At 39.3% G+C, this 19,930-nt stretch overlaps 1 protein-coding gene across 2 annotated transcripts in view; it reads right to left on the bottom strand.

Annotated features, from left to right (window-relative positions):
* Positions 1 to 19,667, bottom strand: part of LOC149234834 (Plastid-lipid associated protein PAP / fibrillin family protein) — a 197,822-nt gene extending 178,155 nt beyond the window's left edge. The window contains exons 1-4 of one of the 2 annotated variants that reach the window (XM_089461248.1): positions 19,260 to 19,667; positions 18,746 to 18,799; positions 17,591 to 17,665; positions 16,767 to 16,889 (exon numbers count right to left, since the gene is read on the bottom strand). In XM_089461248.1, the coding sequence (XP_089317374.1) occupies positions 16,767 to 16,889; positions 17,591 to 17,665; positions 18,746 to 18,799; positions 19,260 to 19,574 (567 nt within the window). In that variant the 5' untranslated portion in view covers positions 19,575 to 19,667. The remainder of the gene's footprint in view (positions 1 to 16,766; positions 16,890 to 17,590; positions 17,666 to 18,745; positions 18,800 to 19,259) is intronic. The other variant, XM_089461249.1, reaches the window with a different exon arrangement.
* Positions 19,668 to 19,930: the final 263 nt, after the last annotated feature.

Here is a 19,930-nt window from a genome sequence, read left to right as displayed (position 1 = left end):
ATCGTGCCTACACAATCTGCAAACACTTCCGCTCAACTACACGATTACAGTGGTCCGTTGTCCCAACCCCGATTTGTTGTTCAACGCTGCATTCACAACAATCAATCCATCGACTACATTGCCATCTGACACCATCATTCTGCGTAAATACATACCCTGCTATATAACCACTATCCGCAAACCCGACACGACCATCGAACGGACTACACACAATCCACAAACACTTCCGCTCAACTACACGATTACAGCGGTTTGTTGTTCAATGATGCGTTCACAACAATCAATCCATCGACCACGTTGCCATCGGACACCATCATTCTGTGTAAATACCCAGTCGGCCGGGTTTCCCATACGTCACGTTTTTTTTATGACGGTCAAATTTTTTTAAATCACAATCCGTGGTGGTATATGTATACGGTTAACCAATAGGTGAACATAACATCGTGGTGGTATATGTATATGGTTGACCAATAGGTGAACATAACATCATAAGGGATCACGATATTAACACTAAGATATAGATATTAGTTCAATTACAATACACCATACAATTTTTATATAGTTACAAATTAATTAATTAATTTATATAAGTTATTTAATTTGATTACATAAATTAATTAATTCAATTAAAATATATATATTATTATTTAATTAGATAAGGGAAGAAAAATAAAAATAATTACCAAAAAAAAAGAAACCATAGTTCCAAAATAATATCACCAGCGAATTATACGTGTTGAGGTACCATGTGACCAGTCACATTATCAAAAATGACGTGAGAAAAGTGAAGACAATTATTCGAGATTAAGGTGAAGAAAATTGTCAACGTTAAGCTTTGAGGACAAAGTTTTTGAAGGAAGGGGAAATGTTACGAATATAAATTATATAAAATTAAATAAATATAAATACTAAATAATCAAGTAATGATTATGTTACGTAATCATTAGTTAAGTGAAAAAGCATGTCTAAAAGATATGCCCAATCATGAAAAGACACCTGCCCAGGTATATAAGCAGGGCCTCATTGTAACATTCATCATCCTTGTACATTTTATATATAATAAATTATTATTACAAATACCTTTGTGTATTTTTACATTAAAAGTCAACAAGCCATAAGTTTTGTTGCTTCAAATGAGACAACCAAGACCCAAACCCTAGACCAAGTCCTCCTCCAAGTACCAACTCAACCCTTCAAGAAAACCTTCCAATAGGATCAAATCAACAAGGCTCAATCCTACATCAACCATCTTCTAGCTGTAACTTCGGCCCTGTAGCTGCCGCAGAAACCCTAATTTTGGCACAAGACAATTTTTCAAGGGATCCTCCTATGAGAAAGACAGATCTTCCTGAGGTCAACGAAGTCAAGACAGAGTATTCTTCCTTCCAACAACTTCTTACTATAACTTAATCTTCCTATAATTCGGACCTGCAATTTCAGTCTTCTTTTGTAGTTGTAGAAACCCTAGTGAGAGAGATAGAGCCAAAAAGCAAGTTTTTCTTTGACTTCTTCGATTCCTCTTGCCTTTTAGACCTTCGCTTTTCCTTCCTTGCCTCTTCTAGCCTTAGATCGAACCTTTTCTTCAGAGATCAAACTTGTGAGTGAGTGGGTGCCAAATGAGGTCGAATCTGCTTCTATATATAGCCTTTTCAAAGGGTTGAATTCCCTCCTTTAGGCCAACTTGAAGCTACTAGGGCCGACTTGTACTTTGGAGGTTTCTAGGACCTTCTAGACTCAAAATAAATTCATTTTCAAGTTACATTTTGCCCAGAAGGGTCTTATAAACATGATGTTGAATCTCTTGACTCAAGAAAATAAATCTTATGTCCTAACAAACCCTAGAAGCATGAAAAACATGCTTTTACCTAGAGGACCATCAATAAGAAGCATGAAACCCATGCTTTGAAATAATAAATTTTTCTTTCTTCTTTTGTTTGTTACGTAAGATATACATATTGAAATGAGTACAATGACAATTATGAAGACCGAAACAAGTTACTTTTACAACAATATTGTCTCATACATATCTTTTGTTGACCTAGGTTGTCATTGATGTCAAAATGGCAATATTCTGGATACTAGAGGATGACATGAAGCCAAGGGGATGCAGAGCAGATTCATGAAGAGACAGGAGCAAGCCCATTAGGATAGCCAAGCCATAAGCAAAGAGGAGTTACCTAAGGAGGCATATCAAAGCATATTATAGGATATCAGAGCAAGAAAGGCATTCATATATGCAAGGAGGTCTTTGAAAGATACTGCCAAGCCAGAGAAGCCACATTGGACTAAGAGGAGCTGCAGGAGGAACCATAAAGCAAGGAGGCATATCAGAGTCATCAGGAGCCATCAGAGGAGCAATGGAGACAAGAGGAGCACACAAGAGGAGACAAGAGGAGCCAAGTGGAGAACACAGAATGTTGTAACACTATCCACGGCATAAACATGCATATGGCGGCAAAGACTTGTAAATGCATGTAACACAAACAGAGCTATCGGAGGCGGAAGACTTAGACTACATTATCAGGCTTGTAAAACCCATGTATGCATGCTTTAACAGCTGTTGAACACTGTTGAAAAAGTTGGAGAAAAGTTGCTGAAACATCAATTTCTCTGTTGCTGAAACACCAGTTTCGGCGTTGCTGAAACACCAGTTTCGGCGTTGCTGAAACACCTCCGTGACGAAATTATATTTCGACGTTGCTGAAACACCTCCGTGACGAAATTATATTTCGGCGTTGCTGAAACACCTTCGTGACGACATTATATTTTTGTGACAACACATCAATCGAAGGTAATCATGAGGAAGATAAAGCGAATGGAGGAGGGAAGCCGGAAGGTCAAGCGAGTGTTGAGGAAGCCGAAGCTCAAGCGAGCGAAGAGGAAGCCAAAGATCCATTGAGTAAGCGGAAACGAATGGACAAAGGTATGAGAATTATAAAACAGTAAAAAGAGAGAGCTGGTTGTTGGAGCTATTGTGGTTGTGGCAAAGAACCAGAATGTATGCTAGCAGACGCAGCAGAGGTGGTTAAGCTTTGTATGAAGTTGTTGTAGCTGTTGTTGGTGTTGTTGTAGCTGCTGTTGCTGCTGCTGTTGCTGCTGCTGCTGTTGCTGTAGCTGTTGTTGCTGCTGCTGCTGTTGCTGTAGCTGCTGTTGCTGTTGCTGTAGCTGCTGCTGTTGCTGCTGCTGCTGTTGCTGTAGCTGCTGTTGGTGTTGCTGTAGCTGCTGTTGCTATTGCTGTAGCTGCTGTTGCTGTTGCTGTAGCTGCTGTTGTTGTTGCTATAGCTGTTGTTGGTGTTGCTATAGTTGTTGTTGGTGTTGTTGTTGTTGCTGTTGCTGCTGCTGCTGTTGCTGTAGCTGCTGTTGCTATTACTGTTGTTGCTGCTGTTGTTGCTGTAGCTGTTGTTGCTGTTACTGCTGCTGCTGCTGTTGTTGCTGCTGCTGTTGTTGTAGCTGTTGTTGGTGTTGTTGTAGCTGCTGTTGCTGTTGCTGTAGCTGTTGTTGTTGTTGCTGTAGCTGCTGTTGCTGTTGTTGTAGCTGCTGTTGGTGTTTCTGTAGCTGCTGTTGGTGTTTCTGTAGCTGCTGTTGCTGTTGTTGTAGTTGTTGTTGTAGTTGTTGTTGTAGTTGTTGTTGGTGTTGTTGTAGCTGCTGTTGTTGCTGTAGCTGTTGTTGCTGTTGCTGTAGCTGCTGTTGCTGTTGCTGTAGCTGTTGTTGCTGTTGTTGCTGCTGCTGCTGTTGTTGTTGCTGCTGTTGTTGTAGCTGCTGTTGCTGTTGCTGTAGCTGTTGTTGTTGCTGCTGTAGCTGCTGTTGTTGTTGCTGCTGTTGTTGCTGCTGCTGCTGTTGCTGTAGCTGCTGTTGCTATTACTGTTGTTGCTGTAGTTGTTGCTGTAGTTGTTGTTGCGATTGCTACTGTTACTGCAGCTGCTGAAAGTTGCTGAAATACGCTGTGAAGGCCGTTACAGCTGCTGAAAGCTGCTGAAATACGTTGGAGGAAATAGAGGCTATGTGAGGGTCCAACAGAACAGAAACAGGGTGCAACAGAACATAAAGAGGGATGAAGGACCAACAGAATAGTAGGCAGTCGAAGGGGAGAAACAGCCAGTAGAAAAACAGTCATGCTGAAGCATTCACTGTGACAATGAGAACATAAGCTTGAATAGAAAATTGTTCTTTATACAGAGTTTAGTGCAGCTAACAGATGATTGACTAAAGTTGTGTGAAGACATTATCAGAGAGAAAAATGGCTATTGGAGACTATGTGTGGGCAGTGTGCAGAGTTGTAAAGACTCATTCTTAAGAAGACTGATTGTCATTGATACTGTAGCCTGGAGACTACAGTGAAGCTGTAAATAGACAGAACTCAGCAGAGAAGAGTTCTGAGAGCAAAAGATTACCATCAAACAGTCCCTTGACAAGATAGGATTGGAGTCCTTGGGGCTGGTGCCTCAAGAGCAAGAAGGATTGGAGTCCTTGGGTTGGTGCCTCAGAAGTAAGTAGGATTGGAGTCCTTGGGGTTGAAGCCTCAGAAGTAGGAAGGATTGAAGTCCTTGAGAGTTTGTGCTCCTAAGTCCAAGATTGGTGTCTTGGCAAAATAGAGTTGGTGCTCTGGAGGTTGGAGCCTCACCAAAGTCCAAGTTGGAGCTTGGCAACTGATTGCAACCATCTATATATTGTATCTATTTTACTACACAATTTATATTAATAAAAGCATTTATTCTTGTTGTTCATCTTGTGTTCTGAATATATATGTTTTAACTGGTAAAACAATAGTGGGAAAAAGAAATACGGATTCACCCCCCCTCTCAGTATTTCCAACAATTGGTATCAGAGAAGGTACCTTCATTCAAAGCTTAATAGCTTGAAGGTTGACATTAGGAACACAAATGGCGAAGTCAAGGAAGAAAGTCTCCAATCCTCCTAAGGATGTGTCTCCCTCTACTACTAAAATAGAAGACAATCAATTTGATGAAGCTCCAAGGCTCAATGGGAACTTTAATATATGGGAAGCAAGAATGAGGAATTTCTTACAGACTCAAGGGATTGAAATCTGGAAATCAGTGATTGAAGATAGCAGGATGGATAGAGAATCCAAGGAGTACAATGCAAAAGCAGCAAAGGCAATCTTGAATGGGCTACCTGATTCTGTAACAAACAATCTAGGAAAATATTCATCAGCAAAGGATATATGGGACAAACTTCATGACCTTCACTCAAAAGGAGCACTGACCATGACCATCAATCAAGAAGGAGATCCTGAACCTGTCATAGAAGCTGAAAATGAGAATGATGACATCAAGGCTAAAACAGACTTAGAAGATGAAGAGAATGAAAAAGATTTTGTAGAAGAACTCCTCGCTAAACTTATGATTGCCATGGAAGAAATTAACAATTTGAAAGAGGAAAATGAGGAACTTAAGAAGAGAGCACTAGTTGGTAACCAAGATCAAACAAGAAAGAAAGTTGACCTCATCAAGCTTCAAGTACAAGAAAGGGATGAAGAGCTTGCCAAGCTTAAGAAGGAATATCATCAAAGCAAAAGAAAGCATCATGAAGAAGTCATATCCATGACAAATCAATTGGACAAAGCAAAGAAGCAGGAAGATATCTTGTCAAGCCAACTTGAACAAAGGCACAAGAGCTTGAACAAACTTGAAGAAGAAATTGGTCAGTACAAGGTAGAGGTCTCCTCCCTTAAGTCTCAACTACAAGAAGCCAGGAAACAGGCACAAGGAGCTGAGAAGAAAATGGAGAGCAGTCAAGCAAAGAATGAAGAAATCTTCAAAGTAAAGTCAGATATCATCTCCCTTAAAATAGAAGCAGATGAAGCTACTCGTATCAAGGAAGAAACTGAGGAAAAACTTGCTAAGAAGAATAATGAGTGTGAAATATTGGAAGAAGAGATTATCTTCCTCAGAACAAAAGTTGAAAGGATGAACAAAACCTTGAAGAGCTCTCAAGCCTTGGATGACATGCTCAGCTATCACAGATGTCCATCTGATAAATCAGGTCTTGGATATGTAGGTGAATCCTCAAACAAGAATGAAAATGCTTCAAACAAAAGAGATGTGAAGAAGCTAGAAAGAAATGATGATGCTCCCAGCTCCAGCAAAGGCAAGGAGAAAAATCAAAGCTGCAATAGAACAAATCCTCTTCTAAGGAGAAAACCAGCTCCAAGAAGAAATGTAGATGATGACAAAGATGCAAGAAGAAATGGTTATCATCAAAGGATATCAAGGCAGAAAGGCTTCAGAAGTACATCAAGGAAATCCCCATCTCCCAGGTACCAAAGTTCATTTTTTGGTTATTGTTATTCTTGTACAAACTTTGGTCACATGGCAAAAGACTGTAAAGCATATCATAAAGATAAATGTTATGGTGCCCAACCACTCTATAGAGATAGATATTATAGTCCCCAACAATCTACAAGAAAGAATTTTGCAGGAAGAAATCATGAATTCTTATTCATGAACAATGTAGAATGCTTCAAGTGTCATAACATTGGTCATATGGCACATGATTGTAACTTACCATGGGCTCTTACACAAGCTAGAACCATGCAAAAGAAGAAAGTTACACAAGTATGGAGAAGGAAGGAAATACTATCTGAAAGTCCCTTGAGCTCTCCAGCCAACAGCATATGTCATTGGCCTAAATTTTGACAATCTAAGCATCTTATAAGAAGACTCTGCCAAAAGGAGATGATGCATACAGTTAGGGGGAGCCTGTGATTCTTGATCATTATTGCTAAAGCTATTAGTGGAAGGGTCCCTATGAAATCCTTGCTGAACTATATTAACAGTCATTCCTTGATAAAGATCATTTCTCAGGAATACTCCATTGAAGAACATGATTCTGTAATAGGGCAAATAATTATGGTGTTGATATTACAAACGCTGAATGTATTGACTCGGGAATTTTAATATGAGAACAGAGAAACTCTAGACACTAATAGAGGCAGTCTTCAAACAAACAGATACATCTGGAATAGAGTTTGAGGTAAGAGCAGCCGGGAGCATATAACAAAACTGAAGCATTGCATGAAGATGCAAATCAGCAGAACAAATTTAAAGGACAATCACAGATTGGATATCTGAATCTACAGAGATATGTACAAGAACACAAGGAAAGGATGGCAGTGAGTTAAGAAGAAGCACAGAGACACAAATGAACTCAAATCTGAAGAAAGACAGCAAGAAAGACAATCTCAATGGCAGTTTCTCTTGATTTGGACTATGAAGATTTCTCAATGTTACCTGTGGAGACAGCAATATGGATTGAAGTATAAAAAGCCTGGACTTGGACACTTGGTGTATGACCGTTTGCAATCTAAATGAAAGCATTAAAGTAGAGCATCCTTAAGTATTGTTGAAGCCATGATAAAGCAATTCTGAGACATGAAGAGGGAATAATGTGCAAATTGATGATAAAATATCAATCCCTCTATCTTGAGTAAAACGAAGAAGAGCACTATGACAGGGGGAGTCACAGACCCATGAAGATCTACCATTCAGGAAGAACAGAAGCAGTTTTATAGGGGGAGTCCCAGAGCACTCCTTTGCCATTGATGTCAAAGGGGGAGAGAAGAAGAATATTGCCATCAATAACAAAGGGGGAGATTGTTGACCTAGGTTGTCATTGATGTCAATATGGCAATATTCTGGATACTAGAGGATGACATGAAGCCAAGGGGATGCAGAGCAGATTCATGAAGAGACAGGAGCAAGCCCATTAGGATAGCCAAGCCATAAGCAAAGAGGAGTTACCTAAGGAGGCATATCAAAGCATATTACAGGATATCAGAGCAAGAGAGGCATTCATATATGCAAGGAGGTCTTTGAAAGACACTGCCAAGCCAGAGAAGCCACATTGGACTAAGAGGAGCTGCAGGAGGAACCATAAAGCAAGGAGGCATATCAGAGTCATCAGGAGCCATCAGAGGAGCAATGGAGACAAGAGGAGCACACAAGAGGAGACAAGAGGAGCCAAGTGGAGAACACAGAATGCTGTAACACTATCCACGGCATAAACATGCATATGGCGGCAAAGACTTGTAAATGCATGTAACACAAACAGAGCTATCGGAGGCGGAAGACTTAGACTACATTATCAGGCTTGTAAAACCCATGTATGCATGCTTTAACAGATGTTGAACACTGTTGAAAAAGTTGGAGAAAAGTTGCTGAAACATCAATTTCTCTGTTGTTGAAACACCAGTTTCGGCGTTGCTGAAACACCTCCGTGACGAAATTATATTTCGACGTTGCTGAAACACCTCCGTGACGAAATTATATTTCGGCATTGCTGAAACACCTTCATGACGACATTCTATTTTTGTGACAACACATCAATCGAAGGTAATCATGAGGAAGATAAAGCGAATGGAGGAGGGAAGCCGGAAGGTCAAGCGAGTGTTGAGGAAGCCGAAGCTCAAGCGAGCGAAGAGGAAGCCAAAGAGCCATTGAGTAAGCGGAAACGAATGGACAAAGGTATGAGAATTTATAAAACAGTAAAAACAGAGAGCTGTGGTTGTTGGAGCTATTGTGGTTGTGGCAAAGAACCAGAATGTATGCTAGCAGACGCAGCAGAGGTGGTTAAGCTTTGTATGAAGTTGTTGTAGCTGTTGTTGGTGTTGTTGTAGCTGCTATTGCTGTTGCTGCTGCTGCTGTTGTTGCTGCTGTTGCTGTTGCTGTAGCTGCTATTGTTGTTGCTGCTGCTGCTGCTGTTGCTATAGCTGTTGTTGGTATTGCTGTAGCTGCTGTTGGTGTTGTTGTAGCTGTTGTTGCTGTTGCTGTAGCTGCTGTTGTTGTTGCTGTAGCTGCTGTTGCTGTTGCTGTAACTGCTGTTGGTGTTGTTGTAGCTGCTGTTGCTGTTGCTGTAGCTGCTGTTGCTGTTGCTGTAGCTGCTATTGGTGTTGTTGTTGCTGCTGTTGTTGCTGTTGCTACTGCTGCTGTTGCTGTAGCTGCTGTTGCTATTACTGTTGCTGCTGCTGCTGCTGTTGCTGTAACTGTTGTTGCTGTTGCTGTTGCTGCTGTTGCTGCTGTTGCTGCTGCTGCTGCTGTTGCTGTAGCTGCTGTTGGTGTTGTTGTAGCTGCTGTTGCTGTAGCTGCTGTTGGTGTTGCTATAGCTGTTGTTGCTGCTGCTGTAGCTGCTGTTGGTGTTGTTGTTGTTGTAGCTGCTGTTGGTGTTGCTATAGCTGTTGTTGTTGTTGTTGTAGCTGTTGTTGCTATTGCTGTAGCTGCTGTTGCTGTTGTTGTAGCTGCTGTTGTTGTTGCTGTTGTTGCTGCTGTTGTTGCTGCTGTTGTTGTTGTAGCTGCTGTTGCTGTTGCTGTAGCTGTTGTTGCTATTGTTGTAGCTGTTGTTGCTGTTGCTGTTGTTGCTGTTGTTGTTGTAGCTGCTGTTGCTATTACTGTTGTTGCTGCTGTTGCTGTAGTTGTTGTGATTGTTGCTGTTACTGCAGCCGCTGAAAGTTGTTGAAATACGTTGTGAAGGCCGTTACAGCTGCTGAAATATGCTGGAGGAAATAGAGGCCATGTGAGGATCCAACAGAACAGAAACAGGGTGCAGCAGAACATAAAGAGGGATGAAGGACCAATAGAATAGTAGGCAGTCGAAGGGGAGAAACAGCCAGTAGAAAAACAGTCATGCTGAAGCATTCACTGTGACAATGAGAACATAAGCTTGAATAGAAAATTATTCTTTATACAGAGTTTAGTGCAGCTAACAGAAGATTGACTAAAGCTGTGTGAAGACATTATCAGAGAGAAAAATGGCTATTGGAGACTATGTGTGGGCAGTGTGCAGAGTTGTAAAGACTCATTCTTAAGAAGACTGGTTGTCATTGATACTGTAGCCTGGAGACTACAGTGAAGCTGTAAATAAACAGAACTCAGCAGAGAAGAGTTCTGAGAGCAAATGATTACCATCAAACAGTCCCTTGACAAGATAGGATTGGAGTCCTTGGGGCCGGTGCCTCAAGAGCAAGAAGGATTGGAGTCCTTGGGTTGGTGCCTTAGAAGTAAGTAGGATTGGAGTCCTTGGGGTTGAAGCCTCAGAAGTAGGAAGGATTGAAGTCCTTGAGAGTTTGTGCTCCTAAGTCCAAGATTGGTGTCTTGGCAAAATAGAGTTGGTGCTCTGGAGGTTGGAGCCTCACCAAAGTCCAAGTTGGAGCTTGGCAACTGATTGCAACCATCTATATATTGTATCTATTTTACTGCACACTTTATATTAATAAAAGCATTTATTCTTGCTGTTCATCTTGTGTTCTGAATATATATGTTTTAACTGGTAAAACAATAGTGGGAAAAAGAAATACTAATTCACCCCCCCTCTCAGTATTTCCAACAATCTTTTTCCTTTTATCATTTTCGTACATTATGGATAATATAGGCTTTTAACTTTCTTTTAGTTGCATCAACCTCTTAAGGGAAAAGTTTTTGGACTTGTGCTTAAAGATGACGATAAATGGGAAATAAAACCAATGACAAATTACAATCAACCCAAAGAATGGAGGTGGATATTAAGAGACAAGCGAAAAGTGGTAGTATGGACTATTATGGACACATTATTTCAATGAGTGCCTCCTATTCATGCCCCTCCTAGAAAGCGAAAAGAAGGGCCTCAAGGAAGGTCACGCTAGACTAGGAGCAACGAATAACCACCAAGGTGAAGTGTGGGAACCAAAATACAAGCAAGAGCAATCAATCATCCAACTCAAATGATGATCCATACTAGAATTTCCTTAGCATTAAATGAAAGCATGTGATAATAGAAATGGTTAAAGTACCTTATGATAGATGACACACCTTCCTTCAAGAAGTAAGCTAGATTTCAAAGGCATTGATCAAAGCAAGTCTGGAGAGCTCTGAGATAAAGCTATTTGTGGATCATGATAGGGTTGTTGGTTAGCAAGCCGTGTTGACCACTATTGGTCAACTGCCCATGCAGTACACCTCCTTTCTGTTGGCAGAGAGGGGTAGCTCCTGAGCGACATGTCCGTGCCAGCCTACAGTCATCGACAGCTTGATCATTTTTGTTGTAAACCCAGTCTGCATGTATAAGTTGTAAATAATCTAAGCAGATCAGAGTCATGTGTGTAAAGTTGCCTAGGTGGACCTAACTTTCTAATGATGATCTGCGTCCCGGGAGGTTTTTCGTCTCACCGATCTACGATCGACAGAGTTTTCCTTCAAACCTGACCCCAAAGCCGGGATGGATTTCGTCATCAAAACTTTAGGAGAATCTTATATGTTAATCTGCTAGATTATAGTTGTGTCGCAGAACTGGGTGTTCTATGAGGGTCTGTATTAAGTGGGTTCATCCCTTTGAGATGTAAATTGTAAAAATCATGATGAAATGTGTCTTGAGAGTTGAAAATGTTGTAAATCCCCTCATGAGTCCTAGGTCCTAGGTCCTAGGTGATGTTTCCAACGGCTTAGTTTGATGATCCATCTTAAAATGAATTAAAAATTAAAAAAATTAAAAATTAAAAAACATAAAGCAAAAACCCTAAGCAATAAAATAATAATATTTTTGTGAATGCATGCAAATATTTTTTTTAATAATAAAATCGACGGATGAGATTAAGAGATGTCTTAACCCTCATCGACGGTCGAGATCGCTTCAACATGGATCACTCAAAACTAGCCGTTGGGATCATTTCCTTTATATAGGGTCTTAGGGGGTCATTTTACAGGTTGATCTGATCTGTGAGTTTGTACTGAAAAAGCTCTCTTGTAATCTGATTTTCTGGTTAATAAAAAGACTTTGGGGTTCAAAACTGGCTAGTGTTACTCTCTGGAATCGCTGTGAGGTTTTCGTTTTTTTTCTGCATATTTCAGTTTTCAGCAGTTAAAAATAGCTGGTTTTCAGAGTATTGTGAGTACAGGTAGCTTGCTCACGTGCTAGGGTTTGAATGTTGTAGGGTTTCTGGAATAATGGCAGGTATCTCCATTATTTCTTGAAATCTAGCAGCATTTCTTGCCCTCTTTACTGATGTTTGTTGAAGGTGTGCAGGAAATATTTAGGTGAAAGGTATTTGTGGGCGTTTGGGGAAGTTCTGGGCTGAACCAGCCGACTCCCACAGGCTTTTCTGTGCAGAGCCCAGCTGTTTGTGCCCTGGGTTAATCTTTTAAACTTTATTGCGTGTTTTACATTGAGAGATTTTCTTTATGTTCACAGTAAAGTTCAAATTTCTGATATATTGAAAATATTACTGCTGTTATTGTTAAATTTGGCTAAAAGGGGGCCAAAATCTGCAATTTTGTTTAACTGATCTCGGAAGTTTCAATCTTTGGTTCTGCACACATTCTTCTTGTATCGATTTTCTATTTCGATTTGCAGGTTTTTCTGAGAAATTCCAAGGATTCATCAAGGTTCTTATTAGGGTTTCAAGTTTTGCCTTATATGCAGTTTTTTTTATCTGGGTTTTTCTTGCACATTGCAGGTTGCAGTGACCTTCATAATTCTTGCATACGGCATTGAGCTTTATCGTCCTGCCAAGCCACTCGCATTTTTACCTGCACCCACGCATACTTACCACAAGAAAATCTGTTTACTGCAATACGTTAAACTACGCCCTTCACTGTGTAATACCTCCGTGTATCCAAAATCCCGCAATCACAAAATTGTGGTTCTGAGCTGCGCACCCATCTGCGCATTTTCTCTTAGGAAGCCTGCACTCCCTCACCATTTCCCGCTGTTCCATCAAGCGTCGGCTTACAGGCACCCGCGCGTGGAAAGAAGAGTTTCGAAGGGGACATCGTGGGTAAACAAAACACATCCAGGCCAAAGAAATTAAACAGCGTTTCAAGTGAAAATATTAGTGTGTATTTTCCTGCGTGGGAGTTCCAGAGAACGTAGCAAATCGCAAGCTGTTGCTGTGTGCGCTGTCAAACCAGTTATCGAGCCTTGCAACTATCACGATTCAATCCAGCCGCCGACAGTTACAGTAAGAGGGTCAGATCTCAAGTCGAATTTATTCTGCATACTCCAGGTAAGTTCTTCACACGTCTGCGTTGAATCTTCAAGTCAATTTCTATTGCCGCCGTCTGTGCATCAGTCGTTTTTTACGCCCTTAGTCATCGTGTCTTTGGAGGTTACGATTTTGTCGCATTTCTGATCACGACATTGAAAAATTTGCGTCACAGTCGTTTACATTTTACTGCATTAGATTAGGGCTTTGATTTACAAATATAGTTTCGACTTTAGTTCATTTAGATTTTAAAAATTGTAGTTTAAATAAAATAAATCAAAAAAAAAAAAAGGGTTAAGCGTAGTTTAGCAATAGTTTAGAGTTAGTATTTTTTTTGTTTTCATTTTAGATTTTAGTTTTGTCTATATTTAAAATAGTTTTTTAATGTTTAGTTCTTAGATTTAAATCTAGTCAAATTTTGGTTTATATTTTTATTTTAAATTTAATGTTTTAGATTTTTTTTTTTTTTTTTTTAAATTGTTTTACTATGGTTTAAAAATAAAAAATATATATATACATATATAAAAAATAGTTTAGTTTTAGATTTATTTTCTTAGATTTTCCCTTTTTTATTTTTATTTTTTAGATTTTGTTTAAAAAAAAAAAAAAAAAAATTGAAAAGCATAAAAAATTTCTTTTGTGGAGAATCACTTCTACCGCCTTCAGTTGTTTATCATTATATATCTTTCATGCTGGGATCTGAATACAAAATAGATATCTGGTTTCACTGTTATGCAAAGCAATTTATTTCTCTTAGTTTGCTGGATATCGTTATTTGATGAACTTTGTGTTTTACTGGATATTTAAAGCGTTGTCATCGTTATCTAAAGATAAATGATTGTTGTTTATGGTCCATTTTCCTTTATCGTCCTGCAACTTTGCAAGTAATCATTTAAGCCCAATATCATAAGGCACTGGTCTATCAAGTCAATAGAATCATCCTAGTGCATCTCGTCTCCCAGCCCAACTGTTTGGCAGTTGGCCTTCATCATTTCACAGGGTCTACCCCCCTTAGCCGTGGGAGACTAGCTTAAACGGAGGGACCGGGGATCAAAGTGACAGCCCCCGGTCTGAGCGTTGTCGTGCCGATCCGCGCGACAACAAGCCGTATAAGTAGAAGCAAAGTTTTCTCCTAGGGGTTACCCACCTGGGTCAACAATAGTACCCAATGCTTCTCCACATGTGCCAATGTTATTACCATGCTCCAAACCTCCTCCTCAACATATGTGTACTGCTCCATAACCAACCTCCAAGAAGTATGCTACTCAACCCAAGCATCCTCAAGTGTCTAACCTCCAAGGTCTACGCCACATGATCCCATGCTCTTAGGGACAAGTGGCCTCCTCCAAGTGCCTAGTGCTCCTCTTCCTTGGTAGGGACCTCTCCACATGATCCCATGCTCTTAGGGACAAGTGGCCTCCTCCAAGTGCCTAGTGCTCCTCTTCCTTGGTAGGGACCTCTCCTAATAGAGCAATTGACTCCCCCATTGTGTGCACCCAATAGGTTAGTCATCACGTCAATTAGGGTAGCAACCCCCTTGATAAGGATACCATGCTAGCAATCTAATCAAGGTCAAGCATCCACCCAACTGTTAGCAAAATGATTGTAGCGTTCTAAATTAAAGCTCTTGTGTTAATGATTGTAGTATTCTAGTTCAATCCTTCTTGAGTTTCAACATTTGCAAGTATGCTTATTTTTCTAGTATGCTTTAACTGAGAGAAATAGACTTTAAGATACAAAAAAGGTTAGTCAAAGGAGGAGTATCCTAACTCAAGCATTCAAAATACAATTGTTCAATGATGCAGCTGGCAAAATTCTTCCATAGATAGAAAGAACTCACAAATTAGAGAAGATTACGACATGAAAGTCACATAGTTATCAATGAAAATATTGTAATACAGTGTGTTAAAGAAACTAAGAGAAGCAACCTCAAAGGTTATAATAAGTAGTTATAGGTAGATGTGAGACCTCTTATTTCTCCTCCATAGTCCAGGAGGTCACAGGTTCCAAATGGATCTCCATGAGTTTCATTGCAAGCCTTCCTAAACACAAAGGTAAGTATGCAATACTACTAGTAGTTGACAGACTCACCAAATAATTCTGCAGCAGCCAGTTCAACTTTCGAGCCTGGCAAGTAGCAAAGGATTTGTTAAGTACATTGATTCAATTGACTCTTGAAAGTGATCATGAGCAAAACCGAGATCCCAATTTCATAGGCAACCCCTAGCAAGAACTCTTCAGACTCCAAGGAACCACACTGGCTATAAGCTTTCCATATCACCCTCAAACAAAAATTGTCAACAAATGCCTTGAATGATATCTTTGTTGATTTGCATCAAATAAACAGTTGTAGTGGATCTCATTGGCCAGATAATAGTATGATACCACATATCCCACATCAACAAAAATGACAATTTTGAGGCCCTCTATGGATATCCACCACCTGATATTGGGAGTAATCTGCAAGTCGCAAGAGAGATACACGCAATGGAGGACCACTTTCAACACACTTAACACTCAATTTACTCAAGGACGAGTCCCAAGTAGCACAAAATAAGATGAAGCAAGATGTTGAACAACAATGGAATCAAAGGTAATATGCAGCAGGTGAGTGGATTTATTTATGTCTTTAACCTTACAAATAGTCAACACTCAAGTAAAAAGGTAAACAGAAGTTGGATCTTAAATATTATGTTTGAGGAAACACACCACCACATATGCAGATAAGATAAGACAATTTTATTAATATTCAACAAATGACCACAAAAGTAGGTCAATGCGACTGAAGAAGAGTACAATCAGTTGAATACAATGTGGGAGTGAAAGCGCAGCTCCTAGAAAATGTTGAAAATAACATAAAGAAAGAAAGAAAGAAGAAGTAGTGCTGGTGTGACACGTATGTAAGAGACCGTTGCATGAAACAAGATAATCAATAGCCTTCCAAAAAAGAAAGCTTCCACTGTTAAATGAGAAAGGTAAGTTGATTCTCAAACCAAAAGCAGTCATCGATCACAAAGCCCCCCACCTGCACCAGAAATCTAATCATAAGAACCTCATTCAAGTGGAGGAACTTGCCCACAATGGACGTGACCTAGGAAGATGAGCACCTCAAACAACAAAACCGCAAGTTGAAGCTTTGATTGAATGGGGGAAGCTTGTTCTGTCCCCAACCATTAGATAAATTCCCCACCTTCCTTCCTTATTATCTTCTTCTAAAAATGTACACATGTGGGACATATTGTGTAACCTTCCTCTACTTTCTTCTATTTGGATTACTCCCTTATTAGCACCTTGCATTCTTCTCCTTGACACTTTCATAAGTAATAAGCCTTTCCCTCTCCACATGTCATTGGCGGGGGATGCATATGGTGCCTACCACTACCTAACTCCATTTATATAAATATCATTGTATGTAACTGGAAGCATGTTAAGTATTGTTGTATTAGGAGGCTGCCCCCTCGAAGTAGAGAAATAATACAATTTGGTTGTAATCTATTTCCTCTTGTGAATCTATTTTTTGTCTTGGTATCCTTCCACATCAGAACTAATGTCTTACACCGTGGATGGCAAAATTTTTATTTAAAACTTGAAACAACACAAATCAAAATGCCAGCAAAAGGCAACAGAATTCTATTTTATTTTTTCTGCCATGATCAAAGCATCAAACTCTAGTTTAGAGATATATTTCTTTTGAAAGCTCTTTCTAAAGGTTGGGGAAAGACTGTGAAGTTCAACAGGGGCAATTTTAACAATGTAATTGAGACATGAGTAATAAAAGCAATAGAAAAAATTTACCTACCTCTACTTTAAGCTCACCAACTGCATCTGAAAATCTAACAATATTGGATACTCTAGGCTCATCTGTATCCCTCAGAAGGATCTCCTGAAAGACAGAAAATGCATCTACTCCAACAAATGTTCGCTGCAACAGTCCTTAAAAAAGTTAGGTACATACTAGTTGGCTTGTTACAATGTTATTAATGCAAAAACTCAATAGCATGCCAATGAGCAGATCATGTTGACAAATTCAAAGAGCTTGGATATATATCGTTTAAGAAATGGCTTAGTATAAAAATATTCAGTGATATTTGCACCAAGAAATGAGAGCTGCTCATAGCCTGGGTTGGATGCACCTTCATTATTTGGTGAGGGTTTCAGTCTTCATATGTGTAATGCTAAGAAAAGGCCAGCATAAGAAAATGTTGACAATGTAAATATATAAACACACACATAAACAAGCATAAATCCATCTTAACCCCAGATCTATTAAGCGTCATAAGGTTTGCACCTGCAATTCATTTGCTTCTTCCCGGTAATTAATAAGCCAGGGTTAAGGTGGATCTATGCTAGTGAATATGACAAAGGGAAGAGTAAACAAAAACAGTGGAAACAGAGATCAGTAGATTATAAGCAGTGCAGTCTAACACATGAATCTTAAGCAGAACCGCAGTAATAGTTATGTCAAAAACTAAATAAGCAGTTGTGTCAGTGAAGGGAGTCAAATATGCAAAAGGCTGATGCACATGATAACTATTGTGAAAGTCATATTTTAAACAAAATGCTGAATTAAGCAGTGAATGTAGCCTTCTCTGGCAGGTCAATTTACCATAAAGTTAAGCTTACTTGGATGGGAGATGCAGTGCCTGGCCTTGTAGTGAAAAGAAGCTGCCAACGACCTTCGATTAGAGAGGAACTGGTCTACATGTGGGTACAACATCATGTCTGTTAGAAAGATTAATGTATCTGTTTAAGGAACTGAACAACTTATTATCTCAATTAATTGAATCATGGTTGACTACAAAAGCTTAAGCAGGTGATGTAATTACTAATATGCAACCATAGCATGTGATCCGAAATTGCCGAGACAACCCTGTTGTACAATTAATGGCACATGATGGACGCAGTCAAAAAAATTGAAACATTGGTAACTTGAAACATGGTCATGTGAGAAGGGGATGGTCATAGTCAAAAAGCAAAGGGGAAGATAAGCAGTATACACAATGTGTACAAGTTTTGGCAAAACCAACAAAAGAAGGAAAGAAATTATACTAATGTCCACAAATGACCAAAACAGGTCAATGGAGCTTGAAAGCACAACCACCGATAGTAGTAACGAGCGAGTTTCAAAGGCTCCTAGATGCAGAAGATAAAGTTTAAAAAAAAAAGAGGTACAAAGGAGTAAACGCACGAGTTAAATCTTAGACAATAAAGTGGAAGTTGATCCTGAGAAAGAAGCTAAACATTAATCCGCAATAGAGTGAGAGGAGAAGCCAGAACCATCATCGAGCACTGTGAAGGTACCAGAGCAGAACCTGAGGATGTCTTCTGACAATGGACCACTGAGAACATGGCAGGCCACAAAATAACGGAATGAATCTGAACATGATCAACGTTTCAGATATACCTTGACTAAAACAAAGAATCAAATTCAAGCCAACCAATCCAGCTGCGCTTCGACAGTTACTAACAACTGAAAATATCCGTGTACTGGGAAGATAATTTCAAAAATCCTAGATTATAGTCATTGTAGGACACTTAAATTAATAAACTGATAAATAGGTCTAGATAAATCTTAATCTAACTGGATAATTACTATAAACCGTTAACATTACCACGAATGGGAAATGGTAAACGGTATGAAAACAAGAACCGGATGACAAATGGGGCTAAAGAGTATCAGAGGATAAGAAACGTGACAGTAATGGACAAATGCCATGTCAAGACGGGAATGGGAGCAAGAAAAGAACAATAAGCGAATATCCTTATACAGATACTTACAGGGTCCGAGACACCACCCGCTGATTCAAGTTCTGTTATTGCTTGCTCAACCTCCTGTTTATGGAAGCAATTGTTTGCCAAATCAGCACTTGATTACACATTATCTCAATCAGAATAAAACAAGATAAACTCGAAAGACAAATTATCATAAAAAGAATTTTAAATTAGCTTTTCTTTGGACTTATATACCCACAAAAACAGATGCCACTTTCAAAGTGACAAATTAAAATAATTGTTTTGAAAATTAGCGTATCTTTGGACTTGAAAAACCAGAAAAACAAGTGCCACTTTCAGCAGAAAGCGTTAATTATTCTCATTTAACCCATGGCTGGCTGTGAATGAATGATTTCTGCACAGCATTTTATTCGGGTTAAGGGGATTATTAATGTGGAAGAAACCGCCACTGTAACATGTTAGCTTGCAAATTCGCCCAGATAAAGATACCCACACGGCTGACACCAAAACCACAGCTAAAAAGGAATTGTAGCGGAGAGAAAAATCAATTCAATTTAACCTTCAATTGCTGGGGAGAAGCAGAGCGTCCCCTGCCCTGAATGCCGAGCAGGCCTTCTATAAGCCGTCGTTCTGGGTCGTTGCCTGCAACCTCGCGCTTTTCAAGGGAAACAGCAGAACCAGCAGCTTTGACAGGTATATAAATTGCTCTTTTCCTTCCTCTTTTACGCAAATATGTATTTAAATTGTAAGAGTTTGGGGAAAGTATCCTCCATTTAAGAGGTGTTTTTGGTTTTTGCTGCAGGACTGGCCTGCATAGACATTTTGAAGGACTACCTCCAGCAGCAGGCAATGCAACCATTGCTATGCACTGCATCGTGCTTCTGGTCCTCTTTCTATCTCCACTATTTGATGATGAGATTGTTTATAATATACTCCTCACTTTGTTCATCCACTTTCTCTCTTTTATATATATTAAATCATTGTGCAGATATTTATTACGTTTAAAGAACCACTGGATTAGTGAGTTGCAGCGCATCTATCCGTTTGAAGTTTTGGAAAAAATATATATACTTATTTAAATTTGAAAGAATATTTTATAATTTAATAATGAAGAAAATATAAGCTGACATCAATTCTTAATGTTATATTAGGTTAAAAACATATTTTAAGCGAATAATAATCATTTATAAATTTAAAAGAAACACTCTAATTAGAATCATAATATAATCT

This window comes from Pinus tabuliformis, chromosome 8 (genome assembly GCF_031772625.1).
Source record: "Pinus tabuliformis cultivar Carrire ecotype Pingquan chromosome 8, CPIR1, whole genome shotgun sequence".
NCBI classification, from domain to species: Eukaryota; Viridiplantae; Streptophyta; class Pinopsida; order Pinales; family Pinaceae; genus Pinus; species Pinus tabuliformis.
Note: the sequence above shows the minus strand (reverse complement) of the source record. Positions and strands in the feature narration are given on the sequence as shown.